Raw genomic sequence first — 26,354 nt, 5'->3', positions numbered from 1 at the left:
AGCATTACCTATTCATAACTGAAGGGATAAAATTAATTACATAATATTTAGCAAAATACAATTGCAACAAAACACTCTTTGTCTATCAAACCGCTTAAAGATTGGAACGTGCTCTTATGGTGATGGGAAAGCGTTGCAGACGCGTGCGGTGTCTAATAGGCTGCACAAAGACGCAAAATGGTGAAGATTTGAGAAACATTGGTAATTTCTGACTCGAGTCAGTTTTTAAACTGTGACTCAAATTAATCAAATATTCTGATTTAATTCATATCAATTTCGAGGTCACACTAAGCGCTTTTGAGTAAAATATCCTTTTTGCATCCACCAGGGGTCGTGAGCGTGCAGTGAGAAAAATGCAACGATGCGTCGAGTTGTGACAAACCACGACTTGCCAAAAACATTTCCGATATCATGTACCTCTATATTTCAGTTACTTGCTAACTTGCACCATGATTAATCACATTATAGGACACGAGGATAACAAGACTTCTAATAACAGCAGGAATAGATTTTAATTCAAACACAAATTAGCTCTGGAACATGATTATTTACAAAAAATGACAAAACACAATTATAAATTTGCATAAGTTAAAGATTACACAAATGACTGCAGGTAGAATTTTAAATAATTGCAAACGCTCAAATCACGACATAATTTAAATGGCTGCAACATAGACATCATAATCACGTCGGATTTTACAATTTTGCTTGAGATTTGAAGATGACGTCAAGTTTCTGCGCGAGCATAATGTTCCCCTTCACACCCATCTTGCCACTGAAGAATGCCTGTGACGGTGATGAAAATGAGCATATTTATATAGACAGGAGACACAACAGCGCTAGGCAGATGTAGCAATAACTATGTTTATTACCCGACTGCAAATGAGTTACAAAAAGAATAATTTAATGATTAATAAATATCAGTGCATTTTAAAATGTCTGCTCTATACCAAGTGAAAGGAAGTTCATATATCTATCAATCACCAGGTATTTTTCACATCAACACAAAATATCATACTTGCACACATCTAACGCCAACATAGACATCTTCATACATGCTATCAAATAAGTTCATAGATATCATAATCTATCTCCAGCATACCTGCTGAGGATCGAGCGACCCATTAAAAATGGCCATGACATCATCATCGGATATGGTCACTGTGCAGTCCGGGGACTTGGCCTGTCCCTGTCTTATCACCCCTGGACCGTTCATCAAGTCCATTTCTGGAAAACAAACAAAGTTACCCAGTTGTCTGACAACAAAACTTGAGTGGATGCAACGATGAGTCCCAAATATAACAAGTTGACTGGCACAGCTCACTGAACTCAAATGACCTTGCATATAAGTGTTCTCACCCCACGACTTTGCCACCTTTCCATCCTTGGTGATGTTCCATTGGAATATCGCTCCAACTTTTTTAACGATGTCGGGTTTCAATCGCTCTGCGGCACCCTCAAACAGGATGTCGCTTGAAAGTTTCACTGCACTTTCGGGCTGTGGATAAATTGAAGTTTGACTGAGACCTTAAAGTAAACCAATCACTTCAAGATATCTTGGGTCACAAAGTAACAGACCAGAGCAGCAATTAATGCCCCAGAGTGCCATCCTATATCCTGCTTTTTAATTTGCTATATACTAATTATACAGTGTTAAGATGGTTCAGTCACCATCAGTGCTACTAATGTGATAAACTGATAATATTCGATCATCCGAAATATCCGCCTGAAATTCTGCCTTACATGTTTTGCCCGCAAGGCCTGATGTGAGGTGACGCTTAAGCTCTCGCTGCACAATGTCAACGTTCCATAGACATCTTACCTCGCTTTCTTGCACTTTCTCACTGCCTGAATCGACGAGATCGATGTAAGAACCAGTCAAGCATGCATCTCCTGTTTCCACGACAATCATCCTTAGAAACACTCTGCTGCCCTCTTTCCACATTTCAGTCCGAAGAGTTTGACCAGGAAGGACGGGCTTGGCAAATCGCACCTGACATAGGTTCCATGTTGACATGAAGTGAATTCGATTTCGTGTAAGACAATTCATTTAATAAGAAGTTTTAAGGAGTTATTTTTAATCCAAGTTTTATGGGATATGTCTGCACATGTTTATGTGTCTTATGCCAATCCACAATTGTAGGTGAAGAGGGGACACATAAACACAATGCATAAAACAACGTAAATAAAAATTAAGGAAACTGCTGTGTAATCAAAATTAGGTGTCATGTCATCAAGAACATGAGGCAGAGAAATACTTCTACCTGGCCAGGTTTGAGAGAAAGAACTCAATCTCGGAGATTAAAATATTTTACCTTAATAGCCTTGATCTTGGCTGGATCGTTATTGGCGTAAGTCTGCATGACGTGTCTGGTGGCATATCCAAATGAACATAGTCCGTGCAAAATCGGGGTCTTGAAGCCCCCCATTGCGGCAAACGCGGGGTCTATGTGGAGGGGGTTGTGGTCGCCACTCAACCTGTACAACGCAGCCTGATCTACGTTGGTCCGCTCCTCAACTAATGCGTCGGGTTTCCGATCTGGTGGATTCATGACAACCTGGTTGAAGTTGAATGACAGGTTAATGTGATTATTACAATAGTGTTAAACTCAAAAATAAATCTAGAAAAATTTCAGTAACTTTGCCAAAGGACAGGGGACAGTTAGTGACGTCACTGAGCATACGACAGTTACCTTGAGCACATCCGATGACCTTTTACCTTTGAACCCTCCATATCCAACAACAAAGGTCACGAACTGGTTGTGGAAAACTTTTTCTCCACTCTCATCAAAAGTGTCCACTGAAATCGAGTGTAATTCATGCATTAACTAATATGTGTGCTAGGAGGACGAATTTTGTCCGTTTAGGGGCTGGCAGTGGAATATGGTGGTCAGAATTTATGTGCAAACCAACATAAATAAGCGCACGCTGACACAAACAACATTTTGAACATGTATGACACGAATACAAACAAAGCCTGACATTTAAAGAAATAAATATTTCACCATCTGTGATGATCGCTGCTCCCGACCCCTTGTCCAACACCTCAGATATCTTCATCTTGCTGGTCAGAGTCGCTTCCGGAGAGATTGGTTTGAACAGCTCAAGATATTGCTCCCCGTGGAGAACCTGATGCGGAATGTTGTCGTCATTAATAATAAGTCATTTCACTTTGCACAACAAGGCAATATATTCAACAATAAGTCAACCATGACAATCAATCATCGCTAAGAATAAAGTGAGACTATATCAAACAACAATAGAAACTTCGCAGCATGATATTGCATGCAGGCAGCAAACAACTTGCTTACTCGAGTGTAATCTATTTTCAGTCCTGGGGCACTGGCCATGTGTTCATTCAAGCGGAACGCAGGGATGACACCAAATGAGGGAATGACGCAGAAGTCCTGACTCCTCTCGAACAAGAACTTGAGATGTTCTTGCTGCTTGGTGGATGCTCCGACTGGGATTAATAAAATTGTTGGGAAATAACAGAAAGTGCTCGAGAGAGCAAACTTTTTGTGTAAAATAAACTAATTTTCAGGAATTGCAACAAGATGCATTTATTTTTCTCACCAGATACATAACAACGACAAATATTAAATCATTTTAACACAATATATTATATATATATAGATGTTAATTCAGTTGTAACACAACAACTCACTTCCCAGGTGATAAAGAATGATGTCAAAAGCATCGTGCTTCTGCGTGTATGGTTTGAACTCGTGTTTCTTGGCAAGAGCCGGTTGGATGGGATGGTTCGAACCAAGGTCATTGTCACCAGCATTTATCCTGGCCACGGCTTCACCGACTTTCATCGTCGATTCACCGATTGTCTGTGGAAAGTTACAACATTCTACAAAGCACAAACTACATTAAATCTGTCACCAACAACAACTGGACATAAAAGGTTGCTTGCCTCAAGTCTTAAAACATTGATTACTGCAAAGTAACAAAACATTCAAACAATGAAAGTTAAATATAAGCAAAAAATAATGGACCAACTCAGCAGATCCCGGTAACTTACCTGGACAACTTCTGTCTCCTTCCAATCTACGACCGCATCCCAATTCTGTTTCACGTCTTCTGGTGTCATCCGCTTTCCTAACTCACGGAGTACAGCTCCTTTTGTCCGCTGCCAGCGAAGTTTGCAAATATGACCGCCGGCCAGTTCAAACACACCACCTGGAATGTCACAGATGTACTATCAAACTTCAATTTACAGCAGGTGATGAGAAAGAACAGGTTGAAAGATGAATTAGTTTATCATACGGTCATACAATAATAAGCTGCAACACTGGAGAAAAAGTTGTTAAAATCTCACCGTTTTCCTTGCAAGAATCGTGGCATAAATAGACGACCAGGGGCATCACATACTCTGGCTTCATTTCTTTTCCAGCAGCTTTTAAGGAAATTAATAATTGCATTGAAAACCTGTAAAATGAAGGCGGGCAGTATACAAGCACATGGAAGCCGATACTTACCTTCAGGAATGATTCCTTTGGTCAACCTGGTCATGGCGGTCGGGGCAATTGTGTTCACCTGGATCCCATATTTCTTGCCCTCCAGCGCAAGTGTATTTGCCAATCCGACCAAACCCATTTTTGCTGCAAGAATGAAGCTCACGTTATCGTTGCAGACCACCTGGCTGCTGCCTTATATACACATTGCATACAGCATTGATGTCTTCAATGTATAACAGCTACCAAGTCATGTACGTCATTGGATTAAAGCATTAAACCATTTCATGCTGCCGTTATAGAAGTATTTGTCTTGGCAAGATAATGTAACAATATGTTCTGCTCAAAGGAAAGTTGGTTCACTTCTGATTAACAAACCTGCACTGTAATTAGTTTGTCCAAAATTTCCGTAAATTCCAGCCGGTGATGATGTCATTATAATACGCCCGTATTTTTGCTGCTGCATGGTGCTCCATACCGCCTTCGTCACGGAGAAAGCTCCTTTTAGGTGGACCTTCTGGATGAGATCCCATTCCTCCTCCGACATCCTCTTGAAGGTCCGATCTCGGAGAATACTGAACACAGAAAGTTGCAAAGATAAATTTCTAACAACTTAGAAGCACCTCGCACAACGACAACATCAGTAGCAACCAAGCATTCCTGTCCACAACAGAATAGCTCACAGGTGTATGTTCTAATACAGGAAGAAGAGTCAACACACTATGCAGTACCTTCTTGACAAAATCATGCAAGAATCAAACACAAACTGAAAACATTTCTGTTTTCAATGGAACTGACCGAGCCAAAGTAAACTGAAGGAGTGCACCACTAATAAGAGCCTGCCAGCTTATAGTTTTATATTTAATAATGCAGATTAAATTAAGTAACAAAGTCTACTTACCCAGCATTGTTGATGAGAATATCTGGAAAAAAGTAGTTGTTTAACGGAAGAAAGACAAACAACACAAACAAAAATAATTCAATTCACCGATTCTTCCAAAGTTCTCCAACGCAGTTTTCACCACTTTCTCACCAAACTCCACAGAATCTAAACAAATCTTTATCAATTATAAAATAATGCCACAGCATAGCGGCTGGCACTAAGCCTTGTCTTTGGCATACTGTGGCTGTTTTACTTATGTTATGGGACATTAAAATGAATCATAATCCACATTGAAATGTTAATAAACTCCATAATATTTTACACAAGAAGACTAGATCACTATTTCCAAGTAGCTATTACATCGGCAAATATCACAAATCATTTGAGAAAAGCAGCTTATTTAGCAAAAGTAAGTCGATTAAACTATACCCAAGCAAAACAATCAAGCAAGAAAAATCACTCTGAATAAATCTTATAGGGTAATATTGGTCGTGTAATAAATTCAGTCTTAACCAACCCAGTCTTATATATACCATAATTAGCGACGGCTTTTCCTCCAAGATTCCTGATTTCTTCTACGACGTTATCTGCTGCTTTTGTCGTCTTTCCAACACCACCGGGTGTCGAACCCAGATCGTTCACTAAACAAAACATCAAAATCGAGGAAAATCACACCCATCGATATCATATTGTAATGCACACTGCAATATACAGCATACAAAGTCTATGGTGCATTCACTGCAGTGTGCAACTGTTTTTGCAAGTTGTAGGAAACAATTTTACTGTTTGGGTCACATATCTGTGCACGTAGTGGACGCTAAACTCTCATGTTAAAAGTGAAATTCTGTGCAAAGCTTACCCACAACAAAAGCACCCCTCTTGCCAAACTCCAACGCATATTCTCTTCCTAGACCTGAAATACAACACATTTGTTATAACAGCAAGTACCATGTTAAAAGATGTTTAACAACAACCATCACAATAGTGTTAAACTTTAATGAACTTTCCACTCACCTTGTCCCCCTCCTGTCACGATAACGACCTTCCCATCAAATCTCAGTGAACCCATTGTGATGATCACAAAAATAAACTTGAGCCCTAACCAGTCTACCTGCCTCTATCTCTGTTGTAGTTTCGAAAAAAATTTTTATAAACAGATACCATACTTATAGCTAAAAAGCTACTGTAGATTGTCAAAGTAGTTACTATAGCATTTGTATGATAGGGCGATAGGCATATGCCTTATTCCCTATGGTGTAACAATGCCCTGTGGTGTAACGATCTTTATCACCGAACCGAGGGAAGTCTTTGCATGACGTCAACTGGCGCTCCAGCTCTGGGTACCGAGCTAGCTTTTGTACAAGCCAAGACATTTTTTATTTGAAAATCTGTATAACTTCTATTGTTTTCCGTATCTTGAACTGTTCACCAAGACCGCTGAACAGGAGCTAGCAAGCATCGTCAATGCCTGCCCAATAGCATTACAATGGTAGCGCAACTGGCTATCAAACACGGCAGCATTATTGCGAGCTCAGCGTTTTAACCACTTGGCTACAGAGCCAATCGGTATTTTTGTAGTAGTATTATATATACAGGGCTATTTTTTGTGTTGAATCTAAAGCTACCGGTATACGGCACTGTAGCAAGCCTAACGCCATGAATAACAGGTTACTTCTAGAAATGACTGCAAGCAAATTATGTCCAGTGTCAACTAGACTCAAACACAAGAAATATACAGGTACAGTCCGTACGGTATAGGTTTGTAGATACTGCCTCATTTGCCGTAACTTACTGCATTCAGTGCCTTTTGCCTAGTGTAGTGTATAGAGATTGCTATGTATGAAAGTACCATAGTTATGTTCAGTGATAACCATATTTAAACGTGGTATTCATGCATACAAATGATTTATGCGTTCAAAGTGCAACTATTCAGATAACAGGTAAATAATTAACAGAGATTGGTGGAGCACGCCCTGCAAACCGCATATCCTTCGTTTAAGAAACACAGCAACTTGATTGCGGCATTGGTCATTCAACATTGCAGGAGTGTAGTTTAGTGGCCATATCTTGTCACACAGCACCACCAAGTCTAGTGTGGCACTTGTCAGTTAAAAATATCATCATGCAAAACAGATGGCAGCTAAGCGAAGTGTTCCAATTGTGATCTGCCAGCTAATGTGGTAGTTTCATAGCTAAAAATGATTGGTACTCTCCTGCAGTACTCAAATACAAGAAACGTTGAAGTAAGTTTTGTGATAAATATATCAATTAATGTAATATAAAATTGTGTACGACATAGAATTCTCATCTATGGAATCAGCGAAGCATAACACTTTGTGACGTAATCGACTGCTTCCCCTGTGCGTGCATTTTGATTCATTCAGTCTTTTTGGTTTCTACGTTCAACGCCGCAACATGTCTTTATGCTGTTGCTGTCACAATGTTCTATCTTGATGTATTCGTTCAAAGAAGCTTCAAATATAATCAGATTATACAGTAGTCATTCCTGTGTCATTATTGCTGAAGTCTATCAAAGTTCACTGTTAAGATATACACAAGTAGACAGACTTTGTAAGAAAGTGGGCAAACCTTACAGGCTAAGGTACCAATATACCACTTTTCATTACAAACTGATGCAGCCGAGTGAGGACGAATTGACGATAAAAGAAGACATTTCCATTACAAGTGTGGTGGAGCCGAAATCGCTGAGAACTACGCTTTTCTTTTTTGAGCAACCTATGAACAATTAAATTTGAGGTTGAGAGAAGTCTAGTGATCTCAGACTACAAGTTTCGAAGATATGTCTCATCCACAACCCATACAACACTCATTGGATCTAGCCGACAGACATCTCGACAATATGACATTCGAACAAATCAACTACAACGACGGTGACGAAGAATCGCCTGGACTTCAACCAACTTCGAATGCAAGAATGACCGACGAACAAAGCACTCCAGTGAAAACACTTTGTCGGTATTTGGACATTCAGTAATGATTTTTTGTTTGTTTTTTCTCTATGTAGTATATATTATAGCGTTATTGTGTAGTTTACCTTAATCGATGGTGGCTTAGTTGCCATACTCTCTAAACGGTTTAAGTCATGCCGTGGAGAAATATTTCTTTGTGTTATTTTGTTATGCTTTAAAACATAGCGGTTGTTTTCGAAGGTTAAACAAATCCCAAGGCTAACACCGATACACTATGTTGAATGTCAATTACAAAACGTATTTGGCTAATTTTATATATATTTTGCAAAACGCGTATTTCCAAGTGAAATATTCACGCAGCTACACTGGGAAAACCAGACGCTGTAATATGATTGAATGGTCTTATATTTGAAAATGCCTAGTGCAAATTTCTCTTATGTTGATCAGAACGCGTGAACATACGAAAATTTTATACCATTTTGTTTGCGGAAACGGCATACACGAAATGTGAGATGAAAACTTTGCCGACGTTTCCTCATTTTGCCATCCTGCGCAAGAAACCGCAGCTAGCATACGCGTCATGTGTCAAATGACATCCTGTGTTCTGTTTTCTATTTAAAGTCGTGACATAAACGTCATCATTGTTTGTTTTGTATACTAATTTTGCTTTATGAATTACAGAAAACATATTACTATCTTTTTGCGAATGTATTGCCAATATGAATTGTATTGTAACTATGTTTCAACGTTTATTGTTATGTGATCTACATTTTACGTGTTATATTGACTTTTGTTATCAACACTATTGTTTTCATTATTGTTCACCGAGAATTGTTTTTATCATGATCATAAAATTCCTTTGTTTCACTAAAGAAATTTTCTTGCGGAAGGTTATGTGATAAATATATCAATTAATGTAATATAAAATTGTGTACGACATAGAATTCTCATCTATGGAATCAGCGAAGCATAACACTTTGTGACGTAATCGACTGCTTCCCCTGTGCGTGCATTTTGATTCATTCAGTCTTTTTGGTTTCTACGTTCAACGCCGCAACATGTCTTTATGCTGTTGCTGTCACAATGTTCTATCTTGATGTATTCGTTCAAAGAAGCTTCAAATATAATCAGATTATACAGTAGTCATTCCTGTGTCATTATTGCTGAAGTCTATCAAAGTTCACTGTTAAGATATACACAAGTAGACAGACTTTGTAAGAAAGTGGGCAAACCTTACAGGCTAAGGTACCAATATACCACTTTTCATTACAGTTTGATAATTAAATTCACATAAATTTTGCTTCAAAAAGTAAAAAGCGAGAATAAGTGACAATGATCTAGTAGATTAATAATGTTTGACGTCGTCTTTTAATAATCTCACATCAATTGTATTGCTGAATTTATTTATTTTATTTTTGGAACAATTGAAACGAAAAAAACATTGCTACTTGATAATATCATACGTTGATGCAAAAGAGCATTCGAAAGGGCTTTGAACACTAAAAACGTGCATAAAAATAATAATGGTATTGACCGGTTGGTGGCAACTAGCACGGTCAGTCGGTCACTAACCCAGCAACCTCTAAACAGAAAATGAAAACTCAAAATTTAAAAAAAAAATAATTAATTATTTAAAAATTAGCAGACAAGCAGGTGGAGTGTTCAAATAATATATTGTTGTTTCATCCCACTCCAGAAGAAGCTTAGTTTCCGTTGGCCATGATAATATGTTGGCCACAACTCACAAACCCTTGATTGGGGAGAAAAGTTGCACACCGATGATGATCTTTGAAGACTTGAAGGAGATATAGTCTATATATCGTTTACATTGGCCAAAATGCGAAGAACCTTGTGTTAGACTATCAGGTTTTTTGTTTTGATTAATCATATCATAAAAGAAGCGGACAGTTACCACAATGCACAATCTCCCTTCCAAAATGTCACAATGACATTTCCTACGTTACTGTGGCAACATTAAAATTCCAACAGAGAGAGATGTTGCGTTTGCAAATCAGAAAAGTTGCCCTTTAAATATAACCGCCAGGTGTCAGTAAGGTACAAGTTACGATTAAAAGAAATTTGTATTATAAGCAGGGAAACCAGGGTGTCGAACCGGAACTGAACCGGAACTGAACCTGAACCTTTAAACCGGTTTGAGCGGATGTTTTGCTAAAACCGAACCTATGTATCAAATTTGTACGAATCCAAACTGAACCTGAGCCACTGAAGACAAAAGAGGAAGAACCCGAACCGGAGACAGACCTTTTTCAATCGTAACCACATTTTCAGTTCAATAAGTTTGTCCAGGAGTTATAAAAAACGTGTTTCCGATATGCTATTTTAAATGTAAAAGTCCAAAACTAAGAAATACACACTCCTAATGATATTCCATGAGCTAACAAAATACTACATGGGCAATGTAATGGACAAAATTAAAAAAGCAATCAGCCAGCCAATGACATTCGAGCCGGAGCGAACTAACATTAGCAAGTTTGCTGAATCTAAACCCGGAGTGGAATGAGTCTGAGCAGCCGATGCAAACCCGAACCGGTAAATATCTACACTGTTTGTGGCCGACCTTGCAAACAGTCACAGCCAAACTTGATGTACAGTTGCACTGTTTGCTGTAAAAACTTGAAATTTGGTGACTTTTCCTAAAAAAATATTCAGCTATCCGTCCATGTTTGTTTTGTAAAGTTTGATTTGGTAATTTTTGAGATATTGTCGTATTTTCATAATTTTACTGTCTGTTGCTACCATGAGCGCATTGAATCATGTCGTTTTCGTTTACTCATTCACGCACAACTGACTCAACTAAATGTTCTCTTGTGTTCTTTTCTCCCGTTCAGCTGGTTTTCCAGGCAATTAGCAGGAGCGCGGCGTAACAAAGAATAATTAGAATTCTATCACTTGTAGGAATACTTAATTTACACTAAATGCACTTTCTTTAGTTTTACAATTATGATGTATACAGGAAGCCAGATGGTTTTGCTACTAACCTGTAAAATTCCGATCAGTTTACGACGTATAGTTTTCGAGTAATTAACGATTGAAAATGTGTGTGCGGGGTCGGCCACACATTGTTAAAATAGTAATGTCGCTCACCCGGTTTAGATATGGTTAAATCGTTTTCTAGTCCAGGTCGACTCTCTGGGGAAAACTTTTTTGGTAAATAATATATATAATAGGCTAATATATCTTCTTATTAAGCATGGTACGTGTCAGTACTCATACATGATATGGCAAGTATGAGATATTTTTTACCATCTTGAAACGTGGGCAATTGTTGCACAAAACAAAATCTTGACAAATTATCAAAAAAACTTGATACCAGGAACACGTGTATTGTGAACAGAGGAGAATTTACGCTTTTATCGCATCAAAAAGCGGGTTAAGACTTGATACCCAGATTTTGATCTGTAGGAGGAAGTGGCTGCCGAAACGTTGTTTCCGTAAATCTGGCGTGATCTGGTGGTGGTTATTATTATCGCTCATACGTCAGCTTTATGTAAACGACATCAAATCAATCAAATCAATCAAATTTATTGCTGACATTATAAACTACACAAAGGGGTCGATTGGTGTATTTGAGATGAACCAGGAACTATAGTCTATAGCAGGGGCCACCAAACAACCACCTGCGGGCCAGATCCGGTCCGCAAGATTAGTTTGTCCGGCCCGCCTCACTGAATCTTTAAATGAGCTTGTTGTGTGACAGTCTATTGGTAAAAGTGAGAATTTGGCCAGCGATCGTCAGTATTCATGATTATTTGGCCTTTTTGGCATGATTTTAATAAAATCAAGGCTCATAATTTCGCATACTTGCGTAAGTTTCCGTTCAGTTCATTGAAAGTATAAAGAAGCGAAAGGGCAATTGAGTACACGCGCGCTACTGCTGCATGAGTCTAATGGTTCTTAGAACAACTTCACAACCCTCATTGTCTTAGCCATCTGACTACCATTGTTTCAACTTTGCTCCAACAAATGCGATGGCGACCAGTCTATGCCATACTGTGTGGTTCAATGGATATTGGGAATTGAATTAAAAACTGAATAGCTTCACATTTTGTCACATTATTGTTTTAAGATGACTCACATCATATAACCGGAAAGAATAGTTCATAGCTTGCATCCATGCAATATAGTTTCCTTCGTGTGTAAAACACGTTCTTTATCAGAAACAACTTTGAAAAAAGTCTTTTAGGGTAATTGCTATATTAATTAATCGGCATTTACTCTTAGTGGAGCCTCCTCTAAAACAAAATAAAATTTTTGAACAAATTGTTCCAGTCGTTATCTATACCGATTGCAAAGCTCCAACTACTCGGTTTGTTATAAGATGTCTATCAGATACGATGAGCTTGCAGTTCTCATCACATTATAATGACTTTCTTTAAAATCATGTATTTAACGTTATTTATACGTCACCGCATCACACGTCATGTAGTGTGCGACATCTTTTGCAATAAGTCAATGAGCGTTTGCAACACACTACTTTATTCAGAGGGTTAGAGCATGTGAATACAGCAGGGTGGTACTGGTGACGAAGTCAATTTTGCTTCGAGCCAATGTCGTTAATTTCGTAACCTTTGCTTACTTCATAACCATGATGTGTTATAGTTTAGCATTCTTTAATACCGCATCAATTTTAGCCTGATTGATGCTTTTTTAAAACGTATATCTCTAATAATATCTGCTTTTGTTGCTTAAAACCGTGATTTTTAGTTGTCACGTGTACCGTGACGTGACACGAGTCAAGTCATTTAAAATGTGATTCGTGTCATTTCAACACTCAACGAGTTGTCGCCGAGGCAAAGCTCTAAGAAAATCCCCTAATACATGACCACAAGGAGGAAGTTGTTTGCATACTTTGTTGCGTGTTGGTTGGAAACAGCGGCGGCAGTTTTTATATATTTCAATATATCACTTTTCTGAAGAAGCCATATTTCATGTTAGAACGCGTGAGTTTAAAAATGTAATTGGTTTACATTTAAATACGAATGGAAGTGGTGCGGTCTTTATGACTTGGTTTACAAATGTGGCCCCTAAGTTTCGGGGAGTTTGCCATGGCTTTAGAACGAGAGCGGGCACAATGTTAGACCCGAGGGCAACATCAAATGTTGAATTTTCACAGGAGACCGAAGTCATAAGAAACTATGACGTAGATAATTTAATCGATTACATTAATTAGTTTGTGACTTTATTTGGTTGCACATCTGAACAAGCTTTCGTTGGTAGCGATGTTATAGCAGTAAAACAAATTTTAACGAAAAACTTTAAAGGTTTGCGGGTTGCCTTCTCTTGCATACTGACTTTACCTGTAAGTCACGTGTGTCGAACTTGTATTCAAGCTTGACAGAGACTTCATGCGGGCTGCATGATGTCAGCCGGTGGCCCATAACGTCCACGTCTGCTTTTCAATATAACCAGATCAGAATAACTTTAGGGTGCTTGCAATTCTCCGAATGCCTTAGCTTAACAAGCAATGGCCTTGCCTGTCTAAAGTACTTCTTGTGCAAGCAACAATTTAATCCCGATACACCCTCAGCTTAACCTCGCCATGCAGCAGTGCGTTTCTATGAAGCAAGTTTTGACCGGAATGGTTATGGTCTGTTGACTAGCAGGCTTGCAAAACATGCTGCGTGATTGCCGCAGTCACACCCAATATTTTCCGAGGTTGCATTCAGCCATGACTTTCCTTTATCGGAACTGCAGTTCTGAAAAAAGCATTGTAAACGTCCTAACGCCAAAATAATAGCCAGCACACATAGTCTACCTTTTTTTCTACAAAAGATAACGTCAGAAAGTGTAGTTAACCTGTACTGCTTAGGCTACTCATGGAAAGAATAATACCGCAAGTGAAAGTAAATAAATCTTCAACGAATGATCTTTTTTTCAGCACAATTTATTTTCATAGTTACTTCTAAAAACCACAAAATGAGAATTAAATTTGTGTGCGCAATTGACATTTGGCGAATAGCGTGATCTGTGAAACATTTTATCTTTAGATTTTTACTGCAATATATTTACGTCATTATTTGCGCATTGTCTGCTTGACTTGCTTTGTTTGCAAAGTCAGGTGCTGAAGGTCGTTGAACTTGCTGACTGGTCTTGCTGCTGTGACGTGAACACATGCCCTTACGTCGGGTTTATTTCCACCGAGACCAAAGTTTGAAAACACGTGGAAGTTCGCATGCTTCTGAATGCTTGGTTTACAGCTGCAAGAATTAATTACAGCGGCTATCCTGTCATCTAGCCTCAAATACGTTGCAAACATACCATTTTCTCGTAGAACACACATAGTATATTGCGCTATTGCATCTTTATAATCGTAATAAAGGTTACAAGAAATAATTGCTTGAAAATTTAATTTTACAAACTCCAAAATTTAAAGCAAACAGAGTAAAGCGACAGGCTATAGGCTACAGCGATAAGTCACCATGATTCGAACAAACGAAGCAATGTACAGAAATGTACAAGACTATTTATAAGATTTCAACTACTAATGCAAACTTTGAAAGCTCTCTGCTGCCGCTCAAGCGTCTTTTTATCAAACTTTGTGGTTCATCATTTATGAAAATTCATACGACGCCATTTTAAAAATATTCAGACTGAAAACACAGTTTGTTGTTTGATTCGTATTTACCTTGACTCACAATACTTTGTATCACCTTGTTTTGTTCAACCAGCCCTTTGGTAACAGTTAAAAAACAATAGTTCCGCCAATTATTTTCAAATCCATTGGTGGAAAAGAACCTTTGCATTTGACTGTTTCACAGCCCCAATGCTAAGTCCTGGCTATGGCGCCTTTCATATTGGCGTGGCGTTGGCGAATTCTTTCTCAGGAACGCTGGTGCTAAGAACAGTGCAGGAGGACTTCTTCCGCGTTTTGTTCTTTCTCGAGGCAGCCGGCTTCAACCAGGAGAAGGTCATTGCCATCAAAAAGGCGTCTCTGACCCCGGCCAACTTATGGCTGACCAGAATGGGGCTGATGCAGCAGTAGACGAGCGGCAGCGGCGTGATACAGTTCACCACGATGTGGCTGAAGTGGATTCCTGGAATGGCGAAGTCTAACACGAAGAGGATCATTATCGGAGCCGTGCAGATGATGAAGAGCATGAAGAGAAAATAAACCACTTGGTGCGATGCCCGATGCCGAGTCAGGGTCCGCTTAAAACTCAGATATTTTCTCTCCGCGTGCCCTTTCGTGGCCTTTTCGCTGTCTGAGTGCCTGACCGTGCGAATGGAACTGCACAGAAGAGCCAAGAGACCCAGGCATTCGAGGCCCCAAAGAATCACAACCACCAGAAGATAAAGCTTCGACATAGGCGTGTAAAGCCGCGAGCACTTTGCTTCCCGGCACAAAGGCGCGCCGGACTTGTAGCTCAGGGTGCAAGTACAGACACTGTGACAATTCCAGTCGGTCATCGCCAGCAAGCCGAACAAGGTAGGAAGCGCCCAGACAACACAAATTAATGCGGTCGCCTTTCTTCTGCGATAATTCGGATCCAGCTGGCGCCTGGCTTGTTGCCTTGACGACATTCTGCCCACCACGTATGTGCTGTCCTCTATGCCGTAGATAAGAAGTCCAATGTTGCCGCACAATACCAACGATAATGCAAGAGTCATTCCTAAAATAGAACATAACTGAGTCACTTCTTCACCACCTTGTTATAAGGATTGAAAGCAATCACATCAAGCTAGATTAAAATGATCAAAGCCGTTGCCAGCGCAGATTTTCACCGAGGCCATTATGTCAAGTACATCTCCGGTTAAGTTTGCTACAAAATGTGATTTAACACGAAAAACGTTTTGTGCCCGAACATTAGAAATTTTACGCAGATAATTGCTCAATTTGCCTCATTGTATTCACGCCCTGCTACAGTAGATCGTACAACACGTGCTTCCACGAAGCCAGCATAGTAGATTAGCGTTGAACATAAATACCAAATTACTCACCTTTACGAAATGCCCACCAGGGGTTTGGCGAGGTTGTTTCAAAACCGTAGTAGTAGTTGATGAAATGATAAAAGCCAAGCACGGCTGTGACGACGTTGGCCACCAGGGCGCTGGCCACGTATCTGTAGACATTGTTGTGTTTGAGCTTGTGCCGGTAACAGAAGAGAGAAGCGAGAATAACAAGATTCTCAACGGCCACCAAGGCGGGAACAACCGACACAACTCTCAGGTAATTCTCCTCCAGCGGGACGCAGCTTTCGTTCGCGCTTTGATTTACAAATGTTTCGTCGACGTGAGTCTTCCCGTGGGGATGATCGACAAAGACCCTAGCTTGTATTTCTGCCATTATTAATTATACATCAATCCTGCAAAGAACAAAAACAAGTTCAGAGAAATTCTGAATCAAACTCAGCGTATCTCATTTGAATGAGCAGCGACTGATGCAGCCAAACAACTCAAGACTCAATGCTGCGAATCTACGCAACGAACAGCTTCAATTCAATACGAAACCCTCCATGCAGAGCAGTCTGCATTCAGCACGCTATTTGCTTCGAAACGTTTCCGTTCAACGACGAAATCTATTTATCTTAAGCTTATGTGATGACACAGCCACAATGTTTCACCACCTTTTCAATAAACCACTGCACTTGTTTACCGTTAAAGCTCTTTAATATGGACCTTGCCTTATTCGGGTCCAGCTCAATGACCCCGAACCCGGCCATGTGCATGGATGGTCCTGATGTGTTTTATGTCCAACTGAGCGGGCAGTTATAAAGCACAATAAAATGTGCAATGCTACACTTTAGAAACGTCAATTGCAACATTTTGTGAACGCGCTAACATCGCCTTTGCATGCTTTTTTCTCGAAACCATAAACTCACCATGAACCGCGCGAACTAACCGTCGGCGCATACGAGAAGTGACGTTGCGGTTTGCAGCATCATCTCGTGTTTCAATTAATTGCCTCCGCCCGTTTCATAACTATTGCTCCTCTGCAAAGGATCTCAGTTTTCAGAGCAGTTTGTTGTGCCAGCAACGGGAACTGCTCGCTAGAGGCCGACACTCTAACATAATACCTGGAAGTATTCTGACACCGAGTTCATGGAGTATAGGCGCGTATCTAATGTCGGGCAGAAAGAAGTTTCAGCTCGCTCTTTTATTTGGTCTAACTTGCAGCAAATGGAAAACATCGGCAACAAGCTTCATTTATCGGCCGCAAATCTGTCGCTAGAAGGCGGCAAATTTGTCACTTTTTCACCGGGAAAGTGAGAACGGCCATTTAATTGCGCCTCGGTTTGTGGTTGATGATAAATCGCTGTTGAGACTGTTGCCCCGTTTTGTCAATACATACGGATGAATGGCGCAATGTGGACGACTGCAGATAATTACCCAGCCAGCATTATCTGTCATTTCACAAAGTTCCATGCAAACTGCATCGATTTTGCGGTAAATTGTAACCCATAAAAATCGTTTGAAAAGCCACGAAGAAAATCAATTTCAAAAATGACTTGCATAAGTAGGATCAAACTGTCTACGTCACAAAGAATCAAAATCGAAGGGCGACAACAACTGCTTTCAGATCTGTGTCGTCACACTCAGCGTTCGAAGGCGCTAAAAGTTGTTTGAAATATTGAGAGCAAGAAAGTAGAGCGGTAAACTCGAAATTATGGGATTAAAAAATTGAAATTTCAAACGGTTTAATTCGGATTAAAACTTTACAATTTATAAAGGTTTTGTAAAGAGTTAAATTTAATCGCAGATAAGTGACGATGAAAATGTTTGGCCTTATTGCTTTCCAGTCTATATCTCGTTATCGTAAAAATGTAGAAGCCATGTTCCCAGTCAGGAACATTATCACTTGGTGTCCATCGCTGATGACCGGGATGTCTTTCAAGTTGCATTTTAGAAAATTTTGAGTTCGTATCAATTGAGATTAAATTTGAAAAAAATAAAACGTAAATTGCTAACTCTGTAAAAGTCAGGCAACTTTTTGCTGCTTGGAACTCGAAATTTTCTACCCAGCCGCATCGCAATCGTTACTTCAACTTAACATTATTCTTTCGCGGTTTACGCTTTTCTGTGCGTTCCCGCCAAAATGTTTTCACGATGTCAACAACTTTCCAAAAAGTTTGAGGACGGGCTCAAGTCCCAATCGTGATACAATAATTAATCAACAACCGCGTGACGTCATAATTGACCTCTGTTATTTTGATTCGAAACACGTTGTTTTTCTTCTGCTGACACGTATGGCGTCAGTAATACTGCAAAATGCTGCAAGTCTCGTATCTGCAAATCGCGGATGGATTGAATAAGCCATTGTTTTAGCTTAAACAATGGAATAGTTCTTACTACTGCTTCTTTACTGTTCAGCTAAGATGTCTTATTGGTTATTGCTAACAATCCTTTATTGTCTCGTCCACGAACTGAAGACGAGACGATCATCATGTTCTCCCTATACCGCGATTTGGCAACGTAGAGCAGGTTTTATATGGTCATTCTGAGTACTGGACAAATGACCAATGAACTGCTTCCGTTTTTTTAAACCGGAAATTGTTTACAGGTAACAATGACAATTTCCGATTTAGCCTTTATTACATCATAGACATGTCATCTAGGTTGTCATGTACCGGAAAGAAAACGATTGGTCACTGGTCAGTATACAGATTACGTCATCTCCTTTGAAAAGGACAAATTTTTGGTGCAAACGAGGACACGACACGAACGCTTTTCTACGTCACGCATCAATCAATTAATCATTAAAATGTGGAAAGTATTTGCATCGGAATATCTTCTCGTGTTGTCGCCCCTGAAATTTGTCTAAATTTAAAGCAATTATTATGGGTTAAAATTTTGCTTTCTGTTGCAAACTTGCAATCTAAATCAGAAAAATCGCTGCAACTGACAAAGTTTTTCAAACACCTTTTATGATATCACAAACAGCGATATATTACGTTCAAGTATACAATAGTCATAGCTCTGTTCAGAGAAATAACGTACGTCATCGCTAGCTATATTGCAAACAAGTATTTTGAAATAACGATCTAGTTTTTTGCGAGGTGACAGTCGGTAAACGTCATCAACGATTTCTCATATTCATGCGACATTTTGTTTCATTCCTCGCTCTAGGTCTCATGCATTGAATCATACGCAGAAATATGGTTCATTTGACGCACAAGTACAGCTGTACACCAAGTATCCTTCATCAATCTTAAATTGAGTGCTGCTAACATGTCACGTGGTCATAAACTCGCGTTTTCTGGACAAAGTAAGAACTTATTTAACTTCAAGGACAGCTCATTGCAAAACCATCATTAATGGCCACTGCTCTACCGAGATGGAAAGTCTCATGGCTGTCTGTTATACCGGTTAACCTGGCCTCAAAATTGGATATAACAGATCCTCCTCTGTTGTTTCGAAAAGGAAAACAGTAATTAATTGTAGTTTTTGCACGGCCTCTGGCTTTCTGACTTGACTTCTACCATTTCTTCTACGAGCATTGTTAGTACAACATGTTGCAAACGGTGAAGACGAGCCAGTATAGCGGCACCATTACACCACTTAAAAGCAACCTAGGCCTGTGGATATTCCTGCAGCGCAAACGTTATTGCTTTTGCCAAAGTGATATCAGGTAACTGACAGCTACTAGGCTTACTTGTCATTGATTTAAAGCGCATTGTTGCCCATATTGCAACTCTCCAAGGTATTCGTCCTTCATGAAGTTTGACAGCGCTCTAATAAAAAATGGTCTCTTGCCAGTAGTTAAAGCAATTCGTCCATTGTCAGCAGTTTAATTACAAAGTTCCGATCATATCGTGCTCATGAGGTGCAGAATAATCAAGCGCACATTTTTGCAATCATTTCGTAACTCAATAAACTCATCCGTATTAACGATTTCGTATTAGCGTAAGTACGGAAAGATCTTGAGTCGTGACGAATAAATGTCAAACGTCGTTAGATTAAAACGGATATGTTCAAATCTATGTCCATTTGGCTGCTTTGGCAGACTTATTCCAGCAGTAGGTGTTTAAATTCTACTCGGCTTATGTTCGAACTTAACCGTAACATCTCGCGCAACTGATGTAGATTGTTGAATTTCTTCTTGCCAATGCCATGGTCATTTCTAGAGAGGCAGAACCAATGACATAAATATGAAGCGCAACTTAATAATCCGACCTTTATTACAAAACGGGCGTCGCCGCCGACACTGAACAATTCTATATTAGACGAATACACGTGACTGTCTCATGCGGCAGGTAGCGAGCTTCCATAAATAGCTGACAATATACCCTGACTGTATCGTCGTGTAAGATGCAATACCTGCTGTAGAAGCGCGTCTATGCCGCATAAGTAACCTATTCCGGAAGTACCAGATGGTGGCGCGTCACACCAACGTTTCCCCGCCCACCATTTGTGAAGACAAAGTGGCAAATTTGACTGATTTCTCTTCGCAAACCAGCGGTGAAATTATTTTATAAATGTTTTTGAAAATATTTCGATTTACCAGCTCGTCATTTGACGATTGACGCCTATCGCCTGGTTGCCGCTTTTGTTAAAATCATTAAGTTTGGAGTCGGTTGAATTGCGGTTACCATTATGCCATCATAATACGCTATTTTTTAAAAACGTTCCCGCCAAAAGCGTATGTTGTTAGCCAATAAAAAGCAATGTAGCAGACAAAGGATATTGATATTAAGCGCGTGACGTAATACACAGCGTACGCTTAAGATTTGTCACGCTGCAGGAACTTATAACACGAGCAGAACCTTCGCTCCGGATGTCACGTGTGTTTCGGGCGGTGAGCAAATTGTTTACAACTTTTTGGAACTTGTTTATTGCTTCTGGGTATTTCGTACACCTGCCATTTACAGTTGGTGGCATGATAGAGCGACCTGTAACAACAATTTAACGATTTCTACGCCAAGTACAACCCGAGTTGGCGTGGCTGTATTCAAGTCGTCGCCGAGTTTTCCTTTGAAGTTCATTGTCAACTGCATCTGAAAACTGAACCTCCACTTGTACTTGATGACATTTCCGGGCCACACTCGACTCCACAGCAGTGCGCACTTGTACCGGTTTATTGTTTAAGCTCTTGCATTAATAATGCGCACGTGCTGCAGACAACTTCGACGCCCTTCATCAACACAACGACGTCAGTGACGTCATAATATGAATGAGAATGAAGTGCGTCCAGGTGCAAGGATGACGAATGACGTGAATCCTTTCAGATTGCATAGACATCATAAACAAGTGCATAAAGTGAATATGAACTGTGCGCAAGCTTGTGCAATGTCAATATCTGATCCTTGACTGTTTCCTTTGTCGCGTGGCAAGTTATTAAGTGTCTTGTGCTAATTCCGATGATAAACCTTCCGTCAGGTGGCGCAAGTGTTCCTGTGATGATGTTAATAGCATCTTTAGCGCCATCGTGTGTTTCTCTCGGAGGATTTGGTTGTTCTGAGGAAACGAAAACAATATCGCAAGTGGACACGGAACGCACACACCTATGATGGAACGATCGTATCATACCAAAGCAACAATGCTGATGTTTTCGGAATGTTTGCAAATGCATTAATTTTGTATAAAGATTCTAATTGTGCAGATAAATGAAATTAATTATTATGAGTACAATGTAGATTGTTTCATCACCTTCTCTTCCTGCTGCACAGATTCTAGAATCATCCTCCTTGATTCCTCGACCGCGATCCTCGTCGCTTCTGTGTTCTTCCTCCTCTCTTCTCGGAGTGACTCCTCCATTTCTTTCTGGAGCGTAATGAAGAGAAATATGACACTTATACGGTACGTAAATATCATCCTTCAACATGAACTGAATCACAGCAGTACATGGCATATAACATGTAGCTTTCCTGCATCGCCTGTAACTTACTTTAAACGATGACATCAACTCATCCAAAGCTTCCCTTTTGCATTTCTGGTCAATTACTTGTTGCTTTTCACTTTCACTCAAGATTTTCTCCTGTTAACACAGTGAACAGATTTATGTAGAAATTATCCAAAATATTGGATGTGAGAAATAGGATCAAGCGTTGGAGAGGAAAAACTTGTATGCTGGACCTGCAGATATTTTTCAAAATCATCCCGCACTTCGGTGCATTTTCTTAGTGTTTCATCACAATGCGAAGTAACAAAATCCTTTAACTCTTCCTTTGATGTGTTTACAGCATCGTTAAATTCACTTTTGCAAGAATTTGTTGCGTCGGACAATTTGTTACTCAACGTAGCACTCTGCAATAACAAAGTTGTTGATCATAATAATGTCAGATATCTTTATTCATCAAATGTATGGAAGCTTGTTGCATGTCGTGTTTAGTTGCTGCACTCAAGCACAGATCATTGTAAAATATGTTCAATTGTTCATACAATGTGGCTTTATCATCACTTATTAATAACTTACGCAACAATGACAATTTGTGTCTACTCTCATATTACAGCATAAGCACATAAAGTAGATAAAATATGAATATACATGGTGCACCATGACACAGCCGCGTATTTGAATAAGACCTAAGTAATTCTATTGACGAAGTAATAAACTAAGTAACTAAGAATAATTTAAGATTTGATACTTACTTGCTGATCAAGTACACCGAGACATTTTGCAAGAACGTCTTCCAAACCTTTTGTGTATTCATTTTTCTGTTCTGAGGCGGCCTCTCTTGCCAATGCCGTGTATTCTTCAGTGAGTGACCCAGCCAACTGCGTGAAAATGATAAGCAATGTTTAATGTGCAATTTGAGCTCCAAATATTTAAGAGAAGAATTGTTATCTAAATATCTAGGAAAGTAGACACGCAAATTGTCTAAAATTATGATAACAGGCGCACCACAATTAAACAAACACGAAATGTCTAAGGACTTATTTGAAAAATTAACAGGCTTAGACTGAAAAAACTCTTTGAGGCAAATCAAATCCAGAATACTTTCTCCGATTCTTCTTGAAGTTGCTTAACTCTCTTCTCATACTCCTCTCTCATTTTCGCATTCTCTCCTTCATTCTCCTGTTCTCTTTTCTCACGCTCTTCTTTTGTTTCTTTTATTATCTTTGCCAATTCCTCTCTCAGCTCCTCAAGGCTCTAAATTTGTTAAAAATCTTAGTTAAGAAGAAAGCCTTGTGTTAAAATAGAAAATAATACATTAGTAGACAAGTGAAATATGAAATTATGCATGGGCCAAGTAAACAAACCTTTGAGTGCCTTTAGAAAATACAAAATCATTTTCATATACATTGAGCAATTATTTTCTATATAACAAGTCTGAGAAACACAAACCAACTTTTTCTGTTTGTTCCTTCAACGCCAGAGCAGTGTCAAGCCTGCTCCTTAATTCTAGAATCTTATCACTCTCTCGATCTTCTTCAGACTGGGTAGATACTTGAATACATAGAAAACTTAATATCAAAAATAAATTTAAATCGTCATTTTGCTAACCAGCTTACTTCTCCGGAAACATATTTCTCACCATCGGAGGTCAGTAGAGGCTTTTTATCTTCAATCTGTGGAGAAGGTTCAGAGAAACTCGCCGGTTTAATATTTGAAGCGATGTTGAAAATGTCATCGAAGGTGGCATCTGCTGGAAGCGATGGCTTCTCACTTGCGCTTGTGTCGGGCCCAGTTTTTAAAGCATCAAAGTCACCTCCACCTGCAAAAAAGTTAAATCTGTCAGAAAATTCAACGCAAGCGTCGAAGGAAAATGATTCTTAGGTGAATCGATCAAAGATTTTAAACTTGATGTTGAACATAAGTTGATTGTTCAAACATTCACTTGGAATTTATTTGTTTGTGTTCTTGAAATGATAGGGAGTTTAAACCTTGTAGTCACAATATGTGGGCAATGATTGCTTCAACATATAACACTTTGCAGCACGTATTTACATATTACTACTAAGCACAATGCATTGTGGGTATTTCCTTTCTGTGCATCATAGAAAACACCAACATCACCATCATAGAGCACAGAACGAAGTTCCTTACTCAGACGCAAAAAACAATGATGTTGATCGTTGATGTATTGTTGTCGCAATACGTGCACCTTGCAATATGTCAGCTAACAACAAAAGTCTTTCAGAACATTGCAATATAACAATGTATTCATACATTACCCAAAGTATCCGTTTGATTCCAAGTTGCAAATCTATCACTTTGGGTTGGAAATTCATTCCTGAAAAGAAAATTAATAAAATTATGCCAAAGAATGAGAGTGACAATAAAATTAAAAATAATAATAAATAACTTTTTTATGTCTCTACTTACTTTTTATCTGAAACAACACTCAATGGTAATGCTGACGTCGGCTGGAGAAAAAAAATAACGCCATTTATAAAAAATTCTCAATTTTATCACAGGCTGCATATTTTCTAGATGATGCACCGATAGATTCTGTTTTTTATAAACAACTACATAAGAGACCTTAGAAGGCTGGGACGGCTCTACACCAAGTGAGTCACTTTTCACTTCTGTAACACAAAGTTGAAAGATCAAACAACGCTTGTCCATTTGAAATAATATGTGGCAGTACACTACATTCTTGCAATTTAGGAGTTAGACATATTTTTTATTCATACAAATGGTTAATTCCAACAAAATATTGGTTTTAATATTTATTCTTCGAATAACCAGCGGTTTCCAGCACATTGCTCATTGAAAGAAGTAACGTGTTTCAAACTTTCTCAACTTCATAAAATATTTATTCAACCACCATAATTTCCTTATTCATCTAGTCCAGTGTTTCTCAAACTTTTTGCGATCGCGTACCACTCATTCGTTTTTTTTGCTACACTGCGTACCACCTGGCTCCTGAATGACTTATTTTACTCAAATGTACCGGTATTTATTAGTTATTACCGTTATTACTATACCATAACACCAATGAATAGCAAGAAAACACAATTTAATTTGATAGAAGCAACTGTTTCTTCTGCACAAGCTTGTCTATCCGGGGCAACACATTACTCACAGCACATCGAAAATCATGTTCAGCGGTACGCGGTACCACTTAAAAAGCTCTCGCGTACCACTAGTGGTACGCGTACCACAGTTTGAGAACCACTGATCTAGTCGTTCCAGTTAATTCATCTTCTTGTCATTCTAATTAATTGTTAAAACTTCACTACGACCTACGACCTCACCACTACAACATGAGCATCTGCTGCACGTAACTTAAAATTCACACCTGTGGATGGCGCAGGTTTCGTGATTTGTGGAGAACTCTGGGCAGCCAGCAACCAGGCCGGGGTGGCAGACGAGCTCACACTGGATGAAGTTTCAGAACCAGAAGGACTTTTCACATCCGTTGCACTTTCAAATGTTCCGAAATCATCATCATCCCATTCGTCTGACATTCTTAATTTTTACACTTTCAGCGGCGATTATGACGTTTTAACACATCTACTGTATGCCGGATGTCTAAAAAAATGATGAATGCTAATCTTTCATTGAACAAGTAAAATTAACACTTTGTCTCCTCCAATCCAACAACCACATGGTAGCAGCAGTGTGAAAATATATTTATCTTGTCCCATATTCATTTATAATTCAATCATATCAGTCTGAGTGATGTCACAATCCAATGAGTTTTAACTACGATGTGTTTTGCCCTGTTAGCCTGTGGGTTTTCCATAGAAAATTCTCGTGTGCAGCCATGGTATATTGGAGTCTTTTGAGAGAATCACGCTAGATTTACAGAGATCTCTTGTGAGCATATTGTAAGAAACCTCCACATGAGGTTTGTTTCGAAATGTGAATGAGAGTGGGCAACTGGGCGTGAAGCAATTCTTGCCCAAAATGAGCGGATAATATTGCCGATGGATCTAAAGCAAACAGTTGGTTTGTCACATTGGTAACTTTCAATGTGGTTTAATGGTAAACATTCTTTTCTGATGACCCAATAACTGTTGTTGGTTCATGGATTTTTCTATGCACAGGGAAAAGAAAAAACAGAACTTGTTGATTGCAATAAATTTGCATTAAAACCAGTTTGCACCTCACAAATTTCTTAAGCCATAAATATATTTGTCTAAACCAAACAAAATACCAAGTTGGAAAGTGCTGCAAATGCGTGAGATTGAGATCTATCAAAGTGCGAATGTTCGCCTGATTTTTTGTTG

General features: G+C 39.2%; 3 protein-coding genes and 1 long non-coding RNA gene across 4 annotated transcripts in view; 1 reads left to right on the top strand and 3 right to left on the bottom strand.

Annotated features, from left to right (window-relative positions):
* The window catches only part of LOC143459932 (uncharacterized), a 150,522-nt gene extending 141,104 nt beyond the window's left edge, over positions 1-9,418 (top strand). Inside the window, exon 2 of the long non-coding RNA XR_013117807.1 lies at positions 7,949-9,418. This is a non-coding gene — a long non-coding RNA (uncharacterized LOC143459932). The remainder of the gene's footprint in view (positions 1-7,948) is intronic.
* On the bottom strand, positions 494-6,494 carry LOC143460534 (peroxisomal multifunctional enzyme type 2-like). Its single transcript, XM_076958089.1, has 18 exons — positions 6,361-6,494; positions 6,206-6,259; positions 5,880-5,987; positions 5,452-5,511; positions 5,365-5,386; positions 4,842-5,038; positions 4,488-4,610; positions 4,328-4,405; positions 4,031-4,188; positions 3,668-3,839; positions 3,312-3,463; positions 3,006-3,129; positions 2,694-2,800; positions 2,316-2,558; positions 1,823-1,993; positions 1,360-1,498; positions 1,103-1,227; positions 494-786 (listed from the first exon to the last, which is right to left on the bottom strand). Exons 1-18 carry the CDS (start codon positions 6,413-6,415, stop codon positions 697-699), a joined length of 2,178 nt encoding a protein of 725 aa, XP_076814204.1. The 5' UTR covers positions 6,416-6,494; the 3' UTR covers positions 494-696.
* Positions 9,419-14,557: 5,139 nt separating the features above from the next.
* On the bottom strand, positions 14,558-16,621 carry LOC143459806 (uncharacterized). Its single transcript, XM_076957091.1, has 2 exons — positions 16,236-16,621; positions 14,558-15,907 (listed from the first exon to the last, which is right to left on the bottom strand). The coding sequence occupies exons 1-2, from the start codon at positions 16,579-16,581 to the stop codon at positions 15,087-15,089; spliced, it is 1,167 nt and encodes a 388-aa protein (XP_076813206.1). The 5' UTR covers positions 16,582-16,621; the 3' UTR covers positions 14,558-15,086.
* A 4,184-nt stretch (positions 16,622-20,805) lies between these two features.
* On the bottom strand, positions 20,806-25,689 carry LOC143459805 (uncharacterized). Its single transcript, XM_076957090.1, has 12 exons — positions 25,421-25,689; positions 24,658-24,704; positions 24,502-24,542; positions 24,351-24,409; positions 23,711-23,890; positions 23,525-23,622; positions 23,173-23,325; positions 22,824-22,949; positions 22,308-22,478; positions 22,120-22,209; positions 21,882-21,995; positions 20,806-21,689 (listed from the first exon to the last, which is right to left on the bottom strand). Exons 1-12 carry the CDS (start codon positions 25,587-25,589, stop codon positions 21,570-21,572), a joined length of 1,368 nt encoding a protein of 455 aa, XP_076813205.1. The 5' UTR covers positions 25,590-25,689; the 3' UTR covers positions 20,806-21,569.
* Between the last annotated feature and the right edge of the window lie 665 nt (positions 25,690-26,354).

This window comes from Clavelina lepadiformis, chromosome 5, assembly GCF_947623445.1.
Source record: "Clavelina lepadiformis chromosome 5, kaClaLepa1.1, whole genome shotgun sequence".
Lineage (NCBI taxonomy): Eukaryota > Metazoa > Chordata > Ascidiacea > Aplousobranchia > Clavelinidae > Clavelina > Clavelina lepadiformis.
The sequence above is the reverse complement of the archived record's forward strand: the minus strand, read 5'-3'. Positions and strand labels throughout refer to the sequence as shown.